Source organism: Lissotriton vulgaris, chromosome 1_1 (genome assembly GCF_964263255.1).
Source record: "Lissotriton vulgaris chromosome 1_1, aLisVul1.2, whole genome shotgun sequence".
NCBI classification, from domain to species: domain Eukaryota; kingdom Metazoa; phylum Chordata; class Amphibia; order Caudata; family Salamandridae; genus Lissotriton; species Lissotriton vulgaris.
Genome location: NC_141685.1, coordinates 1,822,268,882 through 1,822,290,543, shown reverse-complemented (window position 1 = coordinate 1,822,290,543; position 21,662 = coordinate 1,822,268,882). Strand labels below are relative to the sequence as shown.

The window sequence follows — 21,662 nt, the reverse complement described above, 5'->3', positions numbered from 1 at the left end:
CTAACACAGGAATTTAGCAGACATTAGGCCAGAGGTAGCGCGATTATTATCATCGCTATCCCTCCTTGCTGCCTTCGCAATATTTTTCCCATGTTGTTTCTGTCAGCCACGCCTATTTTGCATCTCATTATTGATGCATAGCGAGTGGTGACAGAAACGGGAGATAAATCAAGGATACACGCGCTAGTGTGTCCTTGTTTATAATGTGATAGAATTATCACCGCATTTCAGGCCTAAAATGGCCGCTAAAGCGGTGATAATTCTAATGATAATATGCCCCAAAGTAAGGGGAAATCAGGCCAAGGATGCCAGGTCTAACAGAGAGGTACAAGAAAAGGAAAGCGAAAGGCAGAAAAAAGAAAAGGAGAGAGAACGAAAGATGGTGTTATAATGTGTGAAACTCAAAATAATTGCAGAAAAATTTGATTCTGGGAATGGTAAGTTGCTCTCCAACTCTGCATATGTATGTGGAAAGCACAGATGTTTTGGAATTGTTTGTGAGGTTTGATATTGCTTGTAAGGGGCAGCCATTTCTAAAGCAATAAGAGTTCCATTTGAGACCTGGATTCATGATGTGTTGTTTGTAGGCCTATGCTTGAAAGCTCTGCCTGCAGAGTTTGCAGAGTTTGCAGAGTTTTTCCCACTCCTCAAAGCACGAAGAGTTTTTCTTTCTTACTCCAGACCACATCCTGGTGACATTTCTCAACATGGGTGGTAGCGAATGGTAGCTAGTGTTTGCATTGAGAAACCTTCTGTTCACATTTAGAAGTTGCCTCTAAAGTAGAACATCTACTTGAGCACAAGAAAGAAGCAACTCCCTCTTGCGCTGCACGTGGTGCCATTCACATTGTTCCTATAGCGCGGGACAAACACCCGGCACTAAAAATCAGTGCGACATAAAGCACTCGCTCCTTATGGAACTCTGCTTAGCCCAACAGAGTTTTTGGGTTATGATGAACTCTGCCCATGTCTAATTTTCATGTGTTTAACCAACTCATGGTGACAGAGTAATTCAGAGAGTGCCGATCTGTCACACTTAGTCAGTGTCTGTCCAATTTGACTGAAAAGCATCCGAGAACTTCCAGTGCTTCTTTAGCTAATGGGATTAAGATGGAGAACGAGAAGCACAACTTTTCACCAAAATGGGAGAACTCAAAACAGACTGGTATCAAACCAGAAGAGAAGGCCCAAGTAATTCCCAAGGGACCTGGTCTCTATTCAGACAGGAAAGGAACTAGATTCATAGTAATGAGCAAAAAAATAAGAGACAGAAACGCCTGGCTCCTTGTTGGGATGGAGACAAACACATTTGTGCTATGGCGAGGAGCCTGGCCATTGTTTGGATTTTTTCTTAGCCTATGGAAGACTTTAAACAGTACCCAGTGGCTTGCTGGACTACAACAACACACATCAGGGGATCATCTGGCACCTAGGCACAACTACCAGCCCCAGATATTTCTGACCACTACACACCTGCAAGAGTCCTAGTGGCTTGGCTTGTGAGAATTCCACCACTTTTTCTTACCTAGAATGCCCTGCACAAGTGCATCATTTAAAATAAAACCTCACATTTCTGCAATGGAAAGTTCAGGAATGTGTTGAGAATAGCAAAACTCCTACAACTCGTATTCCCACACTTCTACCAAAATAAACAGTTCATCGCATGCCTGGATGAGTCCTTATTAATTGCCACAAACAAGCCAAATACTTGACATTAAAAAGCCAATGTAGAGTCAATGTGATCTTCACATAGTCACACTTTTGGCCTACCACTGACCCATACAATAGACCCATCCACACGTGTGGTTCCATTTTTGTCATAAATAGACTAGGAACATTGGATGGTCGGATATTTGCAATTTCTAGGCGTTCTTGAGTTTTCTGTCCAGAAAAGGAAAGAAACTATGATTATTTTGTCCATACTTTGATTTTTGCAGGGGATTATAGATAATAAAACATATTGGGAATCATGAAAGTCACATCAGAATGGATTCACTTGTTTCTTTAGTCTTCAGATAAGGTCTGGGCTTGGTAGGTTCTCCTGGGTGCTGTCTGATCCTGGACTAAAATACTGCAGACATACCCCATGGAACGTCCTCTCTCAACAAAAACATTATCTAGTCTAGAGTATAGATCCCTGCTCGCACCCATGGAAAGCCCACTAATACATGATAATCTCATAATATGAAGACCTACGGTAACACAGATTTAGGGTCAACCTTGGAGGGACACGTTGCTGTGTGAGGAAGGCTGAAGAAAACTACGATGATTTAGGAAGATTTTTAGAAAAATCTGAAAAAAGTTATTGTTCGGCGCTTTGCCCCAGGCAGCCAATCTGGCCAGTTTGGCCCAAGGCTTGTGAGAAATGGTAATTATGTTGGTGTGTAATTTCAGGGACAGTTTTCAAAGTAAGATATGCCATTTGAGTAATTTTCCTTAATGCAAACTGCATTTCAGTCAGTTTTTTTTTATGTGAGCAGACGATTTCGGTATTTTCGGACCACAAAACTACCGTATTTTCCGGCGTATAAGACGACCCGGCGTATAAGACGACCCCCTACTTTGCCTGAAAAAATTTAGGTTTTGTGCTATACTCGCCGTATAAGACGACCTCCCACTTCCAGCGCAGTCCAACGCAGTCCTGCATAGCCATTCCGAGAATGTACCGGTATTTTGAACTTACCGTATTAGTCTAGTCCTCCTCCCTGTGGGTGAGCAGTAAGGCTTTATCAGTGGGCAGTGGGTACCTAAGCGTTTATTTTACAAACTCAAAGACTGAACGCAAACAAATTGGTTGTATAAACAATCTTGCTTTACTCAGAATATTTTTATTTAAAACCATATCAAAAACTGTCACTTCTGAATATACCGGTACGGTACGGTAAACATAAATTAGTGCATGAAACAGTGCAAGTGGATTAAACTTTCCATAACTTTCCATAAATCCAAGCGATTTCTACAGGATTTACAACGTTCCCTTTAAAAGCCTTCAAAATCCTCCTCTTCGTCATCTGATCTCATAAGTAAGTCAATGAGATCTTGTGGTACATCTGTAAGGCAGTCATCGTATGGATCTTGTACCAATTCCGTATCAGATGATGTGGTCTCTTCTTCGGCATCCTCTTCACCTTCCCACAAATAGTCGTCCTCCATACCATCTAATGAATTTGATATGCCACACTTCTTGAAAGACTTTATTACAGTTTCTGCATCAATGTCGTTCCAGGCCTTTATAACAAAGGTGCACAAAACATCCAACTGTGGAGCACGCATGTTTCCTCCTTTTGTGAATGTTTTTTCACCGCTAACCATCCACTCATTCCACTGTTCTCGGATGCGATCTTTAAATGGCTTGTTTAGACACACATCCAGTGGCTGCACCAACGATGTCAATCCTCCAGGTATAACTGCAGCATCTGTTTTTAGTCTTGCCAGCCTTTGCTTGGTGCTGGGAGTTAAATGAGCCCTGAACATATCCCACACCAGTAGACTACGTCTTTGTAGAAGTCCACCTGGTCGCCTGCTCCATACATTATCAAGCCATAGCTTTACCCCTTCTTCATCCATCCATCCTTTCTCATTCACATGCACAAAACAACCAACAGGAAACTTGAGTTTCGGCATTGTTTTTCTTTTAAAAATAACCATTGGTCTCAGTTTGCCACCATCAGCTGTGCATGCAAGTACCACTGTGAAACTGGACTTCTCATGTCCTGTTGTTTTTATTAAAATTGTCTTTTCGCCTTTTTGATGGACAGTTTTGTTGGCAATCATATCGAAATTCATTGGAGTTTCATCCATATTTCCGATGCTACTTAGCGCATAGCCATGTTCATTGCGCAGCCTAATAACGTAGCGATGGAAGCTATGCATTTTGGCATCAAGATCCGCAGGTAATTTCTGGGCAATTTTTGTATTTTGCCGCAATACCAGATTATGCCTTCCCAAGAATCTGGTACACCAGGATACAGTGGCCTTAAATCTGTGGCTGAGATCTGGATTAGATTTGGCCCAATGAAGTGCAACCAATCGGATTTTATTTCGGGTCACGACATACCCGCTTTGCCGATGCTCGGCCACCATGTCTGCTACATGCTTTTCGAGTTCTGGCCAATGTGGGGTGCCTCTTCTTAGTGCACACTTGCCCCTTGGCATACTCCGTAATGCTTTCTCATTTGCTCTCCAGGCCCGAACCATCTTTTCTGTCACTCCATATTGTCTAGCAGCAGCACAGTTATTATGTTCCGTGGCAAAATCCACAACTTTAAGTTTGTAACTGGCTTCATATTTCCTTCTTCTTGCCACTGCTGGAGCCTTGCTGAGTTCTTGACTGCCAGCCATTTGCACTGGATGCGCTGCTGGAGCCTTGCCGGGTTCTTCACTGTCTGCCATTTGCACGGAATGTGCTGCTGGAGCCTTGCCGGGTTCTCCACTGTCTGCCATTTGCACGGAATGTGCTGCTGGAGCCTTGCCGGGCTCTTAACTGTCAGCCATTTGCACTGGATGTACTGGTGCTGTACAGTATGAACAGGTGCAGAGACTGTGTTCAACACCACACGTACGGTACGGCAAATACGGTATCTGCTCACCAGACTGCCTTTCCTCTTCGCAACAACCAGCCAATCACGGCAAGTGCTCTACTGCCTTCGGTAACATTCGGGAACATTCTACAGTCCCCTTTCTATGCCACGCCCATGTCAAGGGGAGAGGTGCGCGTGCCAAAACGTGCCAAACGTGCCAAACGTGTCAACACACCGGGCGCTGCCATCTTCGGCGCTGGCTGCCCATTACCATATACCGTGTTTCGGACGTCCTGCTGCCTCGTCCTGCTGCCTCGTCTGCCTGGGGATGTGCAAGCGGTTGGAGGCGCGTGTACAGCGGCAGTCGAGGTAAGACTCATGGCGCCATTTGCTCGCTTGTGAAGCGGTTTGACACCTTCGAGTGAAGTCCTTGCTATGAAAAAAACGCTCGCTTTCGATACTTCATGGCGCGGGGCCTGGGTGTGGACGTTGCCAGGGCCGGTGGCTGTATTTTTTAACATAAGGTGTGTTGTTTCTTGTTATTTCCTATTGTGAAGCGGTCTGACACCTTCGAGTGAAGTCCTCGCTATGACAAAAAAACGCTCGCTTTCGATACTTGCACAATTCATGGTGCGGGGCCTGGGTGTGGACGTTGCCAGGGCCAGTGGCTGTATTTTTTAACATAAGGTGTGTTGTTTCTTGTTATTTCCTATTGTGAAGCGGTCTGACACCTTCGAGTGAAGTCCTCGCTATGACAAAAAAACGCTCGCTTTCGATACTTGCACAATTCATGGCGCGGGGCCTGGGTGTGGACGTTGCCAGGGCCGGTGGCTGTATTTTTTAACATAAGGTGTGTTGTTTCTTGTTATTTCCTATTGTGAAGCGGTCTGACACCTTCGAGTGAAGTCCTCGCTATGAAAAAGCGCATGAAAACATACCATAAAATTTTGTACCCGGCGTATAAGACGACCCCCGACTTTCCAGAAAATTTTAAGGGGTTAAAAAGTCGTCTTATACGCCGGAAAATACGGTACAAATGCAAATGCAAATGGCAGTGTTTGAACACAAGCAACTCAAATTAAAACTGAAATTACATTTTTGAGTTGAATGTTTACCAAAACAGATCACTTAGGTATTTTTTTTCTGTGCAAGGTGCATTTTGTGTAATTACTTGTAATTTCAAATAATTTACAGTGTAATTTAGTGTAAATACACTATAGCAGATTGTGCGTTTCACACATCCCTATCTGGAGAGCAGCAACTGAAATCTTAAGATATGTACATGTTAAAAATATTTTGTTGTGGTATGTTTCCATTCAACACAGGTGTGAAATATGCGCTCAAGAGAAAGGTACCCTAGAGTGGCCTTTCACTTGCAGCTGCTTTCCAAATTGCCAAAATACACAACATCCAGTTTTTTGCTATCATGTTTTGGGGAAAAGTGGTAAAATATGACAAATGCCAATTTTTGAATTTTGCAGCCAGCTACTCCAGGTGGGTAAGCTCTGCGCCCCAGTGGTAGAAACTTTAGAATGTGTACGTGTTAAAAATATGTGCTTGTTGTATGTTTTCGTATCTCAGGGATGATAGTAGAGACTAAATGACAGGCAGCTTAAACCTGAATTTTGCTTGCAGCTGATTTCCAAATTGGTAAAATGCACATCACCCAGTTTATTGCCTGCTGGCACCATGAGCCCATAGAAAGCTCATAGATGTTTTGTACTTCCATGCGCAGTGGAGGGGTAAATCTTGGAAGACAGGACTAGAGAGGACCCTGTGGCACTCATCCTAGTAGTTATAAACATTTGCGGGAGAGGCTAAGATTCCCTGAAGCACATTTACCCAAACATCATGGGGGTTTTAGTGGAAGCTGCTAACAGCAGACCAGTGGTTTCCTACCCCCCAGGGATGCAGGTGCTTACAGGTCTAAGGTTGAAAGGAAGTGTCTTAAACCTTAGGAGATTTACCCTTGCAGACACTTGGTAGCCAGTGAAGTTGATATGAGGCATCTTACTTACCAGGAATGAAGTAGAAGTCAATGGCATTATGGCTGGGGTTGATGTAGGAGTGCAGGAGAAAGAGAGTGCTAGATGTATTTTAGGCGATTATCTAATTGAATCCCAGTTCTAGAAATCACATTAGCTGTGATGACCAGAACACAGGCTGCACTTCCGTCTCAGGAGGAGATTGTGATCACCCGATATTTGGAATGACCAGTGAAGGGTATTAAATGGATCAGGACAGAATCTGATGAGGTACAGGCTGCAGCAGAGCAGAAGATAAGCACCTAAACCAGACTGCAAAGTGTGCTGTAGTCTGGGTCACTGTTAGGGATGCAAGATTTTTTAGCTGTTGGAGCCGTACCTGGGAACAGTTCCACCAAGTTAAAAGGCCCTACACTTGAGAGAGCAGAGAGACTGTGAAAACTGAAAAAGGGGTTAGTAAGAGGCTAGTGGACTTGATATTATTAAAGATATCCAGGAGAGGTTGGACATTTTGTTTTACTGGCTAAGCATGTGCCAAGACACAAAGTGGTTTTGTAGGATCTTTTCAACTTGCCGGATGAGGGGTAAGTCAAGAGGTAAGACCACAGCCCCTCTGCGGTACCTCGGTGGAGTGCAACTGTCAAGGTAGTTATAAGCGCACTCATAGGGATCACTTCACAATCATTATAATAGTTGGATTTTCCAAGACAGTGATTTCTGAAAGAGGAACCCGTTTTAATTACTCTTATATGAGTGTATTGTAGGACCTACCACTTCTCCACAGCATACCAGCCATAGTTCAATGGGTTGATAAAGCACATTAGGAAGGCCCTTATGAGCATTATGAACATGTTGCCAAAGAGCCTCAGGAGGAAGTGTGATGTTTTCATGCAATGTTTCTTATGTTCCTGTAGGTATGTTCCACAGAAACAAGTGAGGTTCAGTCCCTCTAAAGCTCCTTTTGCGCATTCAGTCCCTCTAAAGTTCTTTTTGGGTATCCAGTTCATTGCCCACTCACCTTCATTAGAGAATATTGAACAGGAACTAATGAGTCACCCACAAAGAATGTGGCTCAGGTGGGAAAAAAAGTCCCGCCAACCAAGAGCTGTTGAAGGAATGCTATGACCTGAAAGTGATGCTGATTGTGTACTAGTATGGCCAGGAGGAGGTGTTGAAGACAACTCATCCCTGATATTTAGAGGCTATATTGTGTGGATATATAAGGTAGCGCAGACGGTTTCTGATGTGAAGTACCTGGTATGCAATGTGCCACATGGGAACCCAGGAGTATGTTCCATCTGAACTGGCCAAAGCTAAAATCTGGAAATGACAGAGGAGATTGAGGACAACAGTGTGCCACCCCATGAGATGCTAACAGAGATGAGAAGGATGGCTCTGGGTGGAAGAGATGAAAGATCCCCTTGCCTACCTTCTAAGCATCATGAGGAGTGTAGAGAGGTTCTTGGATGATTTTCCACATTTTATCACTGACCCTAGGGTTGATACCCATCTGCGCACATGACATAGAGAGAGCTTGCCATTGAAGAAAAAGATATGTAGGATGTCTGACTGAGTCCAAGAGTACATCCAGGCAGAGGTCACCACAACGCTGGATCTGATAATGATTGAGCACTCCCATTATCTATTGTCCAGCCCAGTGGTTTTGGTTCCTCTACAAGGATCGAGAGAGCAATGCTTTTGCATGGATTATCAGGTTCATATGGAGGTGACCAGGATGAATGCACATCTGATCCCCCAAGCTGACTAACAAGTAGTTGAAATAGGTGCTGAATGCTTTGCACTGATCACTGGGGACTAGCAGTTTACATTGGCTGGGCTTGAGGACTGACTTCTGTGTGTATTTGACAATATTGCAGTCTTTAGCAATTGATGAGAGGACTAACTGACGCACCTAGAAGAGGTGTTGGTCAGGATACAAGTGTGAAACTGACTATCAAACTAACCAGATGGGGCAATTCTTAGTAATTTACATAGGCATAAGAAGGTGACAAGTAGATTTGTCCATTTGATGAAAGCCCAGTGCGGTTTGGATCTGAAAATTACCATGACACAACCCAAGTGCATACTTTGCTAGGACTCACTTTGTACTACTGGAACTTTGTAGCAAACTATGGGACTATAAGTGTATCCTTAATACACCTGACTTACTAGAAACAGTCCAAGGAGGTGATTGGGATTACGAATTGTCAGAAGCCTTCGAGAACCAGAAGGCAATACAATGCAATAGTCCTTTGTTGAAGGCATATGATTACAGTCAGCCATATGTTGTGCAGAATGACACCTCTGACAAGAGATTTGGAACAGTTCGTGCTCAACTACATGACAAGGGTAAAGGGTGTCCAGCTGCATGAATGAGTCAAAGACTGCCTCTTAGAGAAAATAATTAGTCTGCCATTGAGAAGCAGTGTTTCTCAATACTGTGGGCCTTGTGGGCCTTGAGAAGGTTCCAGTTTTACTGATTTGGCACCAAATTGCATGCCTCTCAAGTGGTTGATGATTAAGAGAGGGTCTATTTTCAGGGAGGGTCCATTTCCAAGCAAGGACAGAACTTTGCTGTGGAAAATAAAGACAAACTGTAGTGCAAGAATGAAGGTGGACTTTCCCACCAATGCTGCCAAACTGATGATAGAACAAATCCAATGGTGGAGTAAGGTATTCAGTTATGGAATGGTATCTGTTGTGAATGGAATGTTCTCTGCATGGCAGTACAGTGGTGCATCCCTCCTCTGAGTGAACCCTGCAGTACGTTATCTGGTATACTGATATTTTTGGCCCAGTATAGACAGCTTTCCTGCATTTGCATTGAGGCCTAGGCCTTGTGACAAACAGTGAGATTGTGGTCCTCACCCTTACATTTGGAGGTCTGCACCAACCACATTCTACAGTTGACATGGCACTACCAGCCATGTACTAGGACATATACATTAGGCAGTGGTGGCAGCATACCATTTTTCTGATAAATAATATATTTCCCTTTTGAAGAGAGTGTGGTGCCTACAGGCCCCACTTGAGTACAGTTCTTTTTGAATGTAATGCCCAGACCCTACTCTGCCTGCATGTGTGAGTTGTACATATGGTGACTGCTAGCAGGACCTCATGGTTATTCTAGGTGTATATTTGCAAAGATCAGTGGGATCCATTTTGGATGCCCTGGTAAAACTTAGCACATTCCCATTTCTCTTATTCAAGAACAGACACTGAAGTGTGAAAGAATTGAAATAGGGGTCCTTTGGAAATGCAGCAACAGACTTTTCTTAGTAAGGAGCTCCTCCCTTCTTGGGATCTTCATTTAGCTGACGTTGATTGTGGGTAGGTGAAAAGTGCGCTCCCTTCGGTTGTTAATGTTCCAGGCAGGGCCTACCCCTTTAACTCTCCTTGTAAGGAATTCCCTTTTTTCGTTGTCACCCCCTTCTTTTTTGCTACAATTTATTTATGGTATGAGGAATTGGCTATATTGGCATATTTAACTTCCCTGTAATTCCCTAGTATATGATACTCAATGTACTCAGTGCCTGTAAGTTAAATGTCACTAATGGGCAGCAGAACCTATTGTGTGACCACTAAAGTGACAAAATAGAGCATATATCCAGGCCTGTCCATGCAGCCTGTGTTTGCAGTTTTAAAACTCCAACTTTAACCAGGTAAAATAGGCCAGGCTTAACCCTTCCTTTTTAATAAATATAATTCACCCTTAAGGTAGCCCATAAGGCAGAGTCCATGGTATTTACGAAATAGGATGTGTACTTACACTTTACATGTCCTGTCATGGAAAAATCTTCGATGTTTTTTTATCATTGAGTCAGGGCTGGCTTTCCTAACGAAAATCACAGGGTTACATTATTACACCATATAATGTATAACTTCAGTTTAGAAATGGCTTGAATCATGATTTAAGGATTCAAATGAATAGGAATTAAAAATCCATTCTGATAGTAAAGTCAGATATTTAATTCCTATTTTGAAAATGCCACTTTAAAGGATTTGGCATTTTTCAGCCAAATCCTCTAGTAGCCCATTCAGAGAAAAAATCTCCAACTGTCACCCGGCAGCTTACTGGGAGGTGTGAATTGCTCTCAGGAAAGGGAACAAATGGAGAAGAAAGATTCTGTTATGTTGGATTGTTGGCAGAGCATGAACTGTGGGATTGCTTAGGGCCAAACCCCAGGAAATGATGTCAGAGGTGGTATGGTTGCTCCTCGGAACTTTTTTCCAATTGGTTAGGATGTCACCCCCACCCACAAGCTAGTTTTCGGCATAAACATGGCACTCCTTGGTACCTTCTTCTGAATATTTCTGGACTTGAGGAAGAACTGCACCTGCTAAACGTTTTCGACTTCAGAAAGATAACTGCATCTACTGTAAACTGTGGAGAGAAACCCCAAGGGTTGGACCCGCTTCCACTTGTACCCAGGCAGAAGGGTGGACTCCCAGGGCAATTTGACCAGCCTCCAGTTAAGCTATATGAGCACAAAATCTGTAAGAGGCCCACTTTCCTGAAGAGCACAGTTGACCAGTTCCAACTGGACTTACCCTGGACCTTACTCAGTCTTTTCCTGTAGTGAGTTCTAACCCCCAAATGGTGTACCCAAGGTCCTGGGGCCCTTGGAGAAGTATCCGAATATACCTCTTCTGCCAAACCCTAAAGCAGAAACTTAAAAACACCTTCAAGGATTTTTGCCAAAAGATTCAGAAGCTACAACCAGATCACAGTTGAGCCACAGCCTCAGCTGTATGTCAAACTGCCGGTCAGACTCAACTCACAGGTTTGCCCCACTACAAGGATCTGGACTTCCAAGAATTGTTTCTATGTCCGAAGGCAAAAATCTTCACCTGGTGAAGGCACCAAAAGCATCCAGTCTGTTAGGGGCCTTCCTTGTGCATTCATTTAGAATTTCTCCCACTCTGAGGTTTCCCATCAAACCCAGGAGCTCCACCTGGACTTTGTATGATGGCTATCCGGCCATGTGGAATCCATCTCAGCTACAGCATTCTGCCTTGCCCTGGTGAGGATTTGTAACTTTAATTTCAGGGTCCTAGTCAGGAGGTAAATATTTTCACTGGGCCAAACATGGTCCTTGTATCTGACCCACCCCACAGCGCGGCGGGCCTTAAGTTTTGACTTTGAGCCAGTCTAATATGACCAGAGACCCATGGTTAGCGCTTACCCCTTTTTTTGCACTAGAAGCATTTAAAACTTAGAGAAATCATATTTCTGGTCCTCTACATCCGATTTTTTGTCGTTTTGGTGTCTATTTGAAGGCTACACTTTTTCTCTAGTTACATAAATTGGAATTATAATTTTATTGTGTGGTGTTTTCTACTTTGTAACTGCTTTAGTGCTGATAATGTTTAGTACATGTCTCTAACTTAAGCCTGTCTGCTCTGCACTACACCTACCAAGAGTAGAGCTTAGGTTTAAATTATTGAGACCTAACTGAACCTAGTCAGAAATGGTGCCATTATTACTAGAAGGAGGCTACCACCCACTTCAACTTATAATCCTCTTTCTCACACTCCCAATTGTACTGCTTCGGATGCCTGATTGCAACCTGGTGCAGAGTCTTCATTCTTCATTGTGCTTATATTTTGAGGGCTCCAGTTTCAGGATCTGCTGCAAGAACAATCACCTTCAAAGAAACCAGGACATAATTTGACTCATGGGTCTCAATATTTTTTATTTTTTATCCTTCCCACTAGTAAGCCAAATAAAAGTATTGGTTTAACACATAGTAGCTTTAATTTTACATTTCGATTTTTACACTTTTTCATTATATGTGAACACAGTGATAGACAAGTGAGGAACAACCCTAAGATAAACGATACCACCCATGAATGAATGAGGGCTCAGTATCCTTCGAAAGAGACACTCCAGACAATGTACATTGGCTGCCCATATGGACTGTTACGCTATAAGTACACACCAAACTTGGTGAATGTGTCACGGTTAGGTTCGTTTCCTGAGGCTACTTTTTGTGATTTTGGTAGAATGTGGGGAAGATTTCCTTCTTTCTTCTTTTTGTGTGGTGTGTGTAATAAAAGAATTTCTATTTTGCAATAAGGGAAAACATTGGACTAGACAGCTCTTACTGTATCTGTTGCATAACCGTTTTTGTTTTGTGTCTCTACCTTGACACACTGCATTCCTGAGAAGACTTTGACTGCTCACCCTCTCTACCCTGAGACTCTAGTGAAGAAAGAACGTACTTGGTGTCCAGTATACAGTGCCATAATAAGTCAGGTCCTAGGACATAGGTTGCAAAAGGCCAAAACCCCCACAGTTGATGACCAAAGACCACTAAATCCTGCTAGTCCAGTGGCCGCTGAAAGGGTTCTGGCAGTGATAGTGGCATATAATAAACTTCCTCCATCAGGAACCTGGCAACAGGGGTTCCACAGGGTTCCACCTTAAGCCCCCTGCTTTTTAACATATATCTTACACCTCTGGTCTACCTGGCTGAGAATCTGGGAGCAAAAATGATAGCGTAGGCCGATGATACGCAGTTGCTATTCACTTGGAGGGGCTCGGACCTGTCCACTGAAGCTGCCCAGAAATGCCTAACGTCAGTTTTCCACTGGCTGGCCCAAGCCCCTCTCAAATGTAATGAGAATAAGTCAGAGGTCCTCCTCTATGGTCAGTTTCCTCTGGATTTTAGAAATCATCTATGGCCTCCTGAATTCCCTAGCCCACGTTCTGTGGAAGGACTTGCCAGAAATCTGGGGATTTTGTTCATTGAGGATTTACGGTTTGCTGACCATGTAAAAAAACTGACGGGAGTCTGCTTTGGCACCCTCAAGGCACTCAGGAACATTTTTCCTTTGCTTCAGCGGGTGGCTAAAGAGACCATCGCCTGTGCCTTGATCCTATCGAGGTTGGACTATGCCAATGCTTTATTCATAGGCCTGCCCGGCTATCTTCTGCGGAAACTTCAAATTATTCAGAATGCCGCCGAAGACTCCTCTTTAGCGTTCTGAGGAGATCCAGCACCCGACAGTACCTACGTGAACTGCACTGGTTGCCGGTTGCCCAGCGAGTGCGGTTTAAAGCAATTATCCTGGCTCACCGGACCCTTCACGGCTCAGGTCCCTCCTACCTCAGGAAGAGGTTTGCCTTTTATGTGCCGAACCGCCGTTTGCGATCTGCCTCATTCCGCCGTATGATTATCCCGCGGATGTATGTCATTACATCGCATTCTAATACCACGCATACCATTACAACGCGGTTATTACAACGTGATGACAATGACATTGCATGCCATTACATCGCATACTTTTACCACGAGTATGCTTTTACCACGCATGCCATTACAACGCAAAGGCATGCGTGGTAAAGCTATACTTATGGTAAAAGTATGCAAGGTAAGTAACATCCCTATCCCTACACCTACACAGCAGACTACTCCCACCCCTACACTACCCCAACCTAAAAACACTACCACACTACTACACTACCCACACTACTCCCACCCTTACACTACCCAAAACCCTAAAACACTACTACGCTACCCACACTACTCCCACCCTTACACTACCCCAACCTAAAAACACTACCACACTACTACACTACCCACACTACTCCCACCCTTACACTACCCAAAACCCTAAAACACTACTACGCTACCCACACTACTCCCACCCTTACACTACCTTAAACCCTAAAACACTACTACGCTACCCACACTACTCCCACCCTTACACTACCCTAAACACTAAAACACTATTTCGCTACCCACACTACTCCCACCCTTACACTACCCTAAACCCTAAAACACTACTACGCTACCCACACTACTCCCACACTTAAACTACCATAAAACCTAAAACACTACTACGCTACCCACACTACTCCCACCCTTACACTACCCAAAACCCTAAAACACTACTACGCTACCCACACTACTCCCACCCTTACACTACCCCAACCTAAAAACACTACCACACTACTACACTACCCACACTACTCCCACCCTTACACTACCCAAAACCCTAAAACACTACTACGCTACCCACACTACTCCCACCCTTACACTACCCCAACCTAAAAACACTACCACACTACTACACTACCCACACTACTCCCACCCTTACACTACCCAAAACCCTAAAACACTACTACGCTACCCACACTACTCCCACACTTACACTACCTTAAACCCTAAAACACTACTACGCTACCCACACTACTCCCACCCTTACACTACCCTAAACACTAAAACACTATTTCGCTACCCACACTACTCCCACCCCTACACTACCCTAAACCCTAAAACACTACTATGCTACCCACACTACTACCACCCCTTCACTACCCTAAACCCTAAAACACTACTACGCTACCCACACTACTCCCACCCCTCCACTACTCTAAACCCTAAAACACTACTACGCTACCCACACTACTCCCACCCCTACACTACCCTAAACCCTAAAACACTACTACGCTACCCACACTACTCCCACCCCTACACTACCCTAAACCCTTAAACACTACCACGCTACCCACACTACTCCCACCCCTACACTACCCTAAACCCTAAAACACTACTACACTACCCCCACCCCTACACTACCCTAAACCCTAAAACACTACTACACTACCCACACTACTCCCACCCCTACACTACCCTAAACCCCAATACACTACAATAAAGAAACACTACAACACTACACTTCCCTAAAACCTAAATCACTACACTACATAAACACTACACTACCCTCCCTAATACACTACACTAAATAAACACAAAACCACAACACAAACTAAATCGTTTGAAAAAAACACACACTACTTTTAAACTACCCTAAACCCTAAATAAGTAACCCCCTCCCCATGCACAAACCCCCTTACCTCTCTCCTCTCCAGCGTCACCTACAGATCCTGCTTCCTCCTTCCTGCTTGCTTGTGAATAGCCGCCCCTGCCGCCGCCGCCGCAGCCATTACACATTACATCTCATGCGTTGTAAAAGCACATGCGATGTAATGGTACGCGTGGTTTTACAACGCGTTGTAACATCGCATGCGTTGTAATGCATGCGATGTAAAAGCAATGCGTGGTAAAACCCGCGTTGTAATTGCTGTTCCCCTTATCCCGCGCTTCCGCAGAGCTCGCTTGGGAGGCCATTCACTTTCTGTTAAAGCCGCTGCTGCCTGGAACTCGCTTCCCCCAGATCTGCAACTTATCCAAGAGTTTCAACTCTTTAAAAAGCACCTGAAAACACATCTTTTCAGTCAGACCATCTAATGTACTTTTCGCTTCTGACCCCAGTCAACTCCCGCGCCAGGACACTCGTGAGTATCGGTGCGCGCTATAAATCCACTATAACATAACATAACATAACATAACATAACATAACATAACATAACATAACATAACATAACATAACATAACATAACAATTCCTATGTTGAAGTAACATATATTCCACATTCTGCCCTAAAATTGTCTCTTTGACACTTTGCTTTCTAGTCAGAATGCATTTATCATTTAAGCTATGAAAAGTTATGCAGGATCTCCATTTCCTATTATGAAATAGTGAGAGGTAGAGAAGAGTAATGTACTAAAGTTGGCGGAGATATGTTGTTTAAGAGAGGTATGTTGATACCATATAAAACTGGTGGGAAAGACCTAAAGCCTTTAAAAGCTCTTGAATCAGGAACCAGTGAATATCAAGCAGGACTAAGAGATATTAATGAGTTGGGGATTTGTTTAGCACTCTTACCTACATTTTGAAGATGCTGTAATTTTGCATTGTACTGTTGATGAGACCAAGAAATGGTACGCTGGCATAGTCATGGCATATTTAAGTGCGAGTATATCAAATATTAGTTCAGAAAAGATGAAGGTGCAGTCTTTAATATATACAGTATAAACAGTCCTGTTTTCATTACATTACTTCTCTGTGACCACATGATAACAACATGTGTTCAAGGTAAAAACGTTTTACACAAATGAGATTTCAACCTCACCCTCGAGGAGCACATTGCCTAAAACCAAAGTCAGCCTGGTACAAGCTCTCTCTTCTAAAGAAGTCAAACCATTTCTTCCAAACAGCAACTTCAGAACTTCTGTTCAAGCCCTCGTAGTCTTGCATCTGGATGGTGATAATGCCCTCCTCCATGGCCTCCAAGACTCCACATTAGCACCCCTTAGGGGCATCTGACATGCCACACCAAATTTCATTCAGGGTGTGAAGAAATAGGATCATATCAGCCAATCCTAATGGAACTGTATTGGCTCCACTGTCTGACCTGCCCCATCTTCTAAACAAGCTGCATCTTTTACAAAGCCATGATGATCAGCACCCCCACTTATCTTGCAGACAAGCTCACCACCCTGGTGGTTCTCAGCACACCTGTAGCCAGGACACCACATCAGACTGTAGACTAAAAAGTGTAAAAAAGAAAGAATAAGGCAGCAGGCCTCTTTCAACAAGGCACTGAGGATCTGGAACAACATCTCCCTATCCATCAGTGCTGCCCCAACGCTGATCCAATTGAGGAAAAAGATGAACCCTCACCTCTTTAGAAAACAAGACATCAGAATGCATTAAGCGCCAACAACAAAGTTTCCTCTAAGTGGTGTAATGCAAAATGATGGGGCCACTTGCAGAATGTGATAAGGGCTCCCAGAGTTTCCAATGTCTCATAAATATCAATAGGCTTTGGGCAGATTTTGGGGCTCCCTTAAGGTTTAGGTGATCCATGAAGGGTTGGGTGTCGCACTGCACAACGGGGCTAAAGGGGCCCATGTTACACCTCTGCCTCCTGTTACTTGCTGACTTTATACTTTTCTTTGACCATGTAGCTCGAAGGACAAACATATTACTCTGCTACAGCAAAGAAGGCAAGCCATGGAAATTATTTATGGATTCAAGAATAGGAGCATAATTGAAAGCAAGTGGAATAGAGTTAGGAAAATTTTGAAAACTAAGAATGGTAATAAAAAGTGGAGTATGTCCTTCAGGCTATAGCTAATGGTGACCAGGATCAGGATATCCTTATTGTTCATTAATGCTGAAATTAGTATTTGATTTGCCCACAATATGAAAACCCTTTGGTTATAGGATCCCACCCTCCTTAGACATGGTCAAGTTGAAGGTGGGAGTTCATCCATCGGGTCGATTCCTGTAAACTATTTCTCAAGTGGCAATATCACTTTGTCAGAGTCCACGATCCCTTATGCCAAACACTAAAGATTTTGACGCTACATCAAGTGCACTAGCTTTTTAAAGGTACTTGTGTGAGAAGTATACGTTTTACACCAGAATTGCAGGTTTAACCCTATTAAATAAGCTAGGTTGCATCATTCATGTTTTTTCTTACTGCTAGTTCATGGAACATATATGCAGGAAAAGGAATTGCTTCATCCACAGACAGAGAAGGGCAGATTTACTAAATTTCCAAGCAACACAGTACATCAACAAAAGGGAGAGAGTAAATCAGCACCATTTCTACTAGGATATGATACTGTTTCCCCCTCCACCTGTGATGAGGTACCTCCGGTTGCATTGCACCAACGCACCTACCATTGCACCATATTGTGAGTGAGCTTGCATGATTTCTTCCATAGATTATGTAGTGGACAGGTATATTTCCAGTAGAAAATACTATGTTTAGACCTAGTTTATGTTTTTCCACTTTGTATGTGTGTTGTACTTTGCTGCACACATGCAAAGTTGCAAATGTTTTGATAAAAGAAAACTTTTCTCAAACTTTACATCTCCCTCAAGGATGCATTCATTTATGGCATAGCTTCCTGTCTGCCTTTATAAGTAAACAGGATTTCTCGTCAAAATCCATAGAGGGTTGCAGTGGAATGCCCAAATACAACCAATAGCACACCGTGTTGGATAAAAGGAGCACAAAGCACTACTTTGCATTACTTTAGGGCTACTTCCCAATACAAATCAGCATTTTTTGCTGGAAAGTACATCCCAAAATAACTACAAGATATATTAGTAAATATGCCTCGCAGTTTTTTATTCCACTGGAAAGGTTTGATTATTTGGTTAGACTTAACAGGTGCTTTAAGAGGGGAAAATGGCCTCGATTTTGTAAAATCTATGCTGAGATTAAGGAACTCGTCAGTTCCTGAGAGCCTCAGCTGTTGTGGATGAGAACCAAACAAATTAAGAGGCCTATTAGGATGGCGGACGGACCTGCATCTGTCTGCCAATCCCGAGGTGGAGGGACCATCCGCAGGGGCAGCGGCAGTCCCTCCATACCAATTAGGATGTGACCGGCACCCTGGCGGTCACATCCCATATCTTTAACCTTGCGGCGGGTGCTGCTTGAAGCAGCACCCACCGCAAGGTTCAGAATGCACGCTTTGCATTTACATGCACAAAGCGGCAGGCACCGCTCTGTGCCTGCCGCTTTGTGCATGTAAATGCAGGGGGGTACCATAGGTACCCCCCATGTGCACCCCCACCCTCGAAACCCTGGTGGCAGCAAGAGCCCTCCAGAAACAAATCTCCACATGCTTTTCCACGGCGGAAAATTCGCTGAGGAAAAGCATGTTTTCACATACATGGTAATTTGGCTGACGGTGTCTTGCAGGCACTGCCACCAAATTGCAGTCAACACCCCACGGATCAGCGGAGGACGGTCCTGACATCCGCCGCTGATCCCACTGCCATCATGATCTGGCTAGGGGTGTTTTCAGGGTCTGCGGCAGTGAATCCGCATCCTCCGGGCCGGCGGTGGCTTCCACCGGCCCGGAGGATGCGGATTCGCCGCAATCATAATCGGCCCCTAAGTGTGTATGGATTGTGATAGTCCGGGAATGACCTTGAGAACTATGCTATCATAATTAGATTTTGAAATACGATTGCTAGAATTGTGAATTAATGTATGTTGTAAATGAACATTGATGAGTGCATATTTAATATTGTATCTTTTTATTGCAAGTCTAAAAAATAAACAAACACTGAAATTCATATAATGTGCACACTCACCGGAGTTTAACTTTGGCATCTTCAAAACTTTCTGACACAAAATAAATCGGCTGGAACATTTGATCCTGATATGGCTGAATGGCAGTCTCTTCCGGGTCAAATGGTTTCAGTTGAGGCTTGTTTGATAATGCATGCTGTGAAATAATAAAAAGGAACTTCTCAATATTTTATTTTTAGTTTAAAATAAACTATATTAAGAATTTATTATGGGCCAGACATACTAAGAGATTTTGCAAAATTGCAAGGTTTGTGATCACAAATTCCCTTTTTCTGATGTACTAACCTACTTTTGTGACACAGAAAAGTCTTCCAAATCGCAAAATGGTGTTACTGATTTATACTGAGTTGTAGTTTAGGAGGGTTTTGTATGGGGTGTGCCTTCGAAACCTTTGGTTTGCAAAAAGTGACCGTTTACTGACTCCCAAGTTGGGGTGGTACATGATTGAGTGAGGGGACGGTCCCTCTGGAACCTTTCGCCTTTGTGAATCAGGGTAGAAGCCTTGGGAGGAGCAGACAGTGGTTCAGAGGACTACTACCTCCCCTCATCGAAGTTTGCAAAAGCGGAGATATTTTATTGCTGAACACAGCACTGGTTTCCTTAAGCAACACGGGCTCCTATCCCAATAACAAGATGTTCTTCTGTAATGGAGTCACAGCGATATTGGTCAGCTGTCCCCTGCAAGCCACCAATCCCTGTGATTAAAGACAATCGGATTGGGTTGCAAATTGTGATCTGCATTATGATTATTAATTAGGCAGCCCATGTTTGGACTCCATTGGCTACTTGACCGTTTATCAATAAGCATTAATATTAAACAGCTATATTCAAACACCAATGTATATCATCAAAATTGTTCCATTTAATTTAAAGTCTCCTTAACATCAGTTCTTTAAAAAAAATATTCATGACTCACTCCTGTTTCCACTATTTTCACAAACAATTTAAAAATATAAGAGTTAGGTAAAATAATAAGAACAGTTCTATATATTTTCAAACTTGAATTAATTACTTTCTAAGTACACAAACTACAAAAAATATATATTCACTTCTCTCCTCCTATTCATCAAGAGCAAAACCTATCCCTCTTAAGACAAAGAAATTCAACAATAACTTTGGCCCTTCAAAGTAATTGTCTCGTTATTACGAAACTTTCAACTCTATGATCCAGGATGTCTAGAGAATATCTGTCCCTTAGGGTAATTTCCTAGAATGCACCCATTCAAAGGCCATTTAAGTGTGTAATTCTCTTGCTCATCTACGCCTAAAAAGGAAGGCCTGACATAAATGGTTTTGATATGTTTCTTCCATTTTCCTTGTTTTTTGCCTTCGTATAAATGACTTATCTTTACCCCTTAAAACTCTCTCAGCTCTAACTTGAAAGGTACCATGATTACCATTCCCTTACAGTTAAATGTACTGTATAATGTATATCACACTGACACTGGCACTGGTAGGGGTCGCAACGTACCTTCTATTAAACCAATAGAACAAAACCAGCATAGCATTAGTAGGCCTAGACTTCGAGACAGCTTCAGCTGTCTCTCCAGGCTACTGTTTTTTTTTTTAAATCAGTCATATTATACTTACTTAAAGAACATTTTGTTCAGACAGCTTAATTCATTGGTCTATTAAATTGTCAATCAAGTTTTTCTTCTGCCAACTACAGCATACAGCATGGGCAAAGAGGCAGCCCACTTTATCCATTGCATCCTTTTATTTTGAGTGATAGCACAAAGCCAGTACACATTATTTAGTTCTGCCTAAAACAGTTTCCCTATCTTCAGTGAAAAAGCTGGTTTTAAGAATTTCTCTTATTTATTTAGTTTGTACATTAATTATAAATACCAGCTAAGTATTTTGTCTGCACTTTGGTTGACAAATTAGAAGGTGATTTATTTTCAGTCTCCTTTATTTATGAAGGTGATAGTTATAAAGTATTTAGCTAAACGTTAAGCTGTCCACAATGTTAATGCTTGGTTATGTGGTGGTTTATTCTTGGCTCATTCAACAAATATCACTAAACATGAAATGCATAGCTCAACTGAAAGGCTTCTTGTATGAAACATCTCTAGTAAATGAACCACATAGATGATTTTTTTTAATTTAAATCTTTTAATGCAAACATGTGATCACCATATTCAGGTTTTATTTATTTTGGCTTCATTTTGGCATATGAATGCAA

At 42.9% G+C, this 21,662-nt stretch overlaps 1 protein-coding gene across 1 annotated transcript in view; it reads right to left on the bottom strand.

Annotated features, from left to right (window-relative positions):
* LOC147751276 (tyrosine 3-monooxygenase-like) overlaps positions 1-21,662 on the bottom strand; it is a 309,602-nt gene that overhangs the window by 7,172 nt on the left and 280,768 nt on the right. Inside the window, exon 11 of the mRNA XM_086933182.1 lies at positions 19,480-19,613. Coding sequence (XP_086789308.1) covers positions 19,480-19,613 — 134 coding nt within the window. The remainder of the gene's footprint in view (positions 1-19,479; positions 19,614-21,662) is intronic.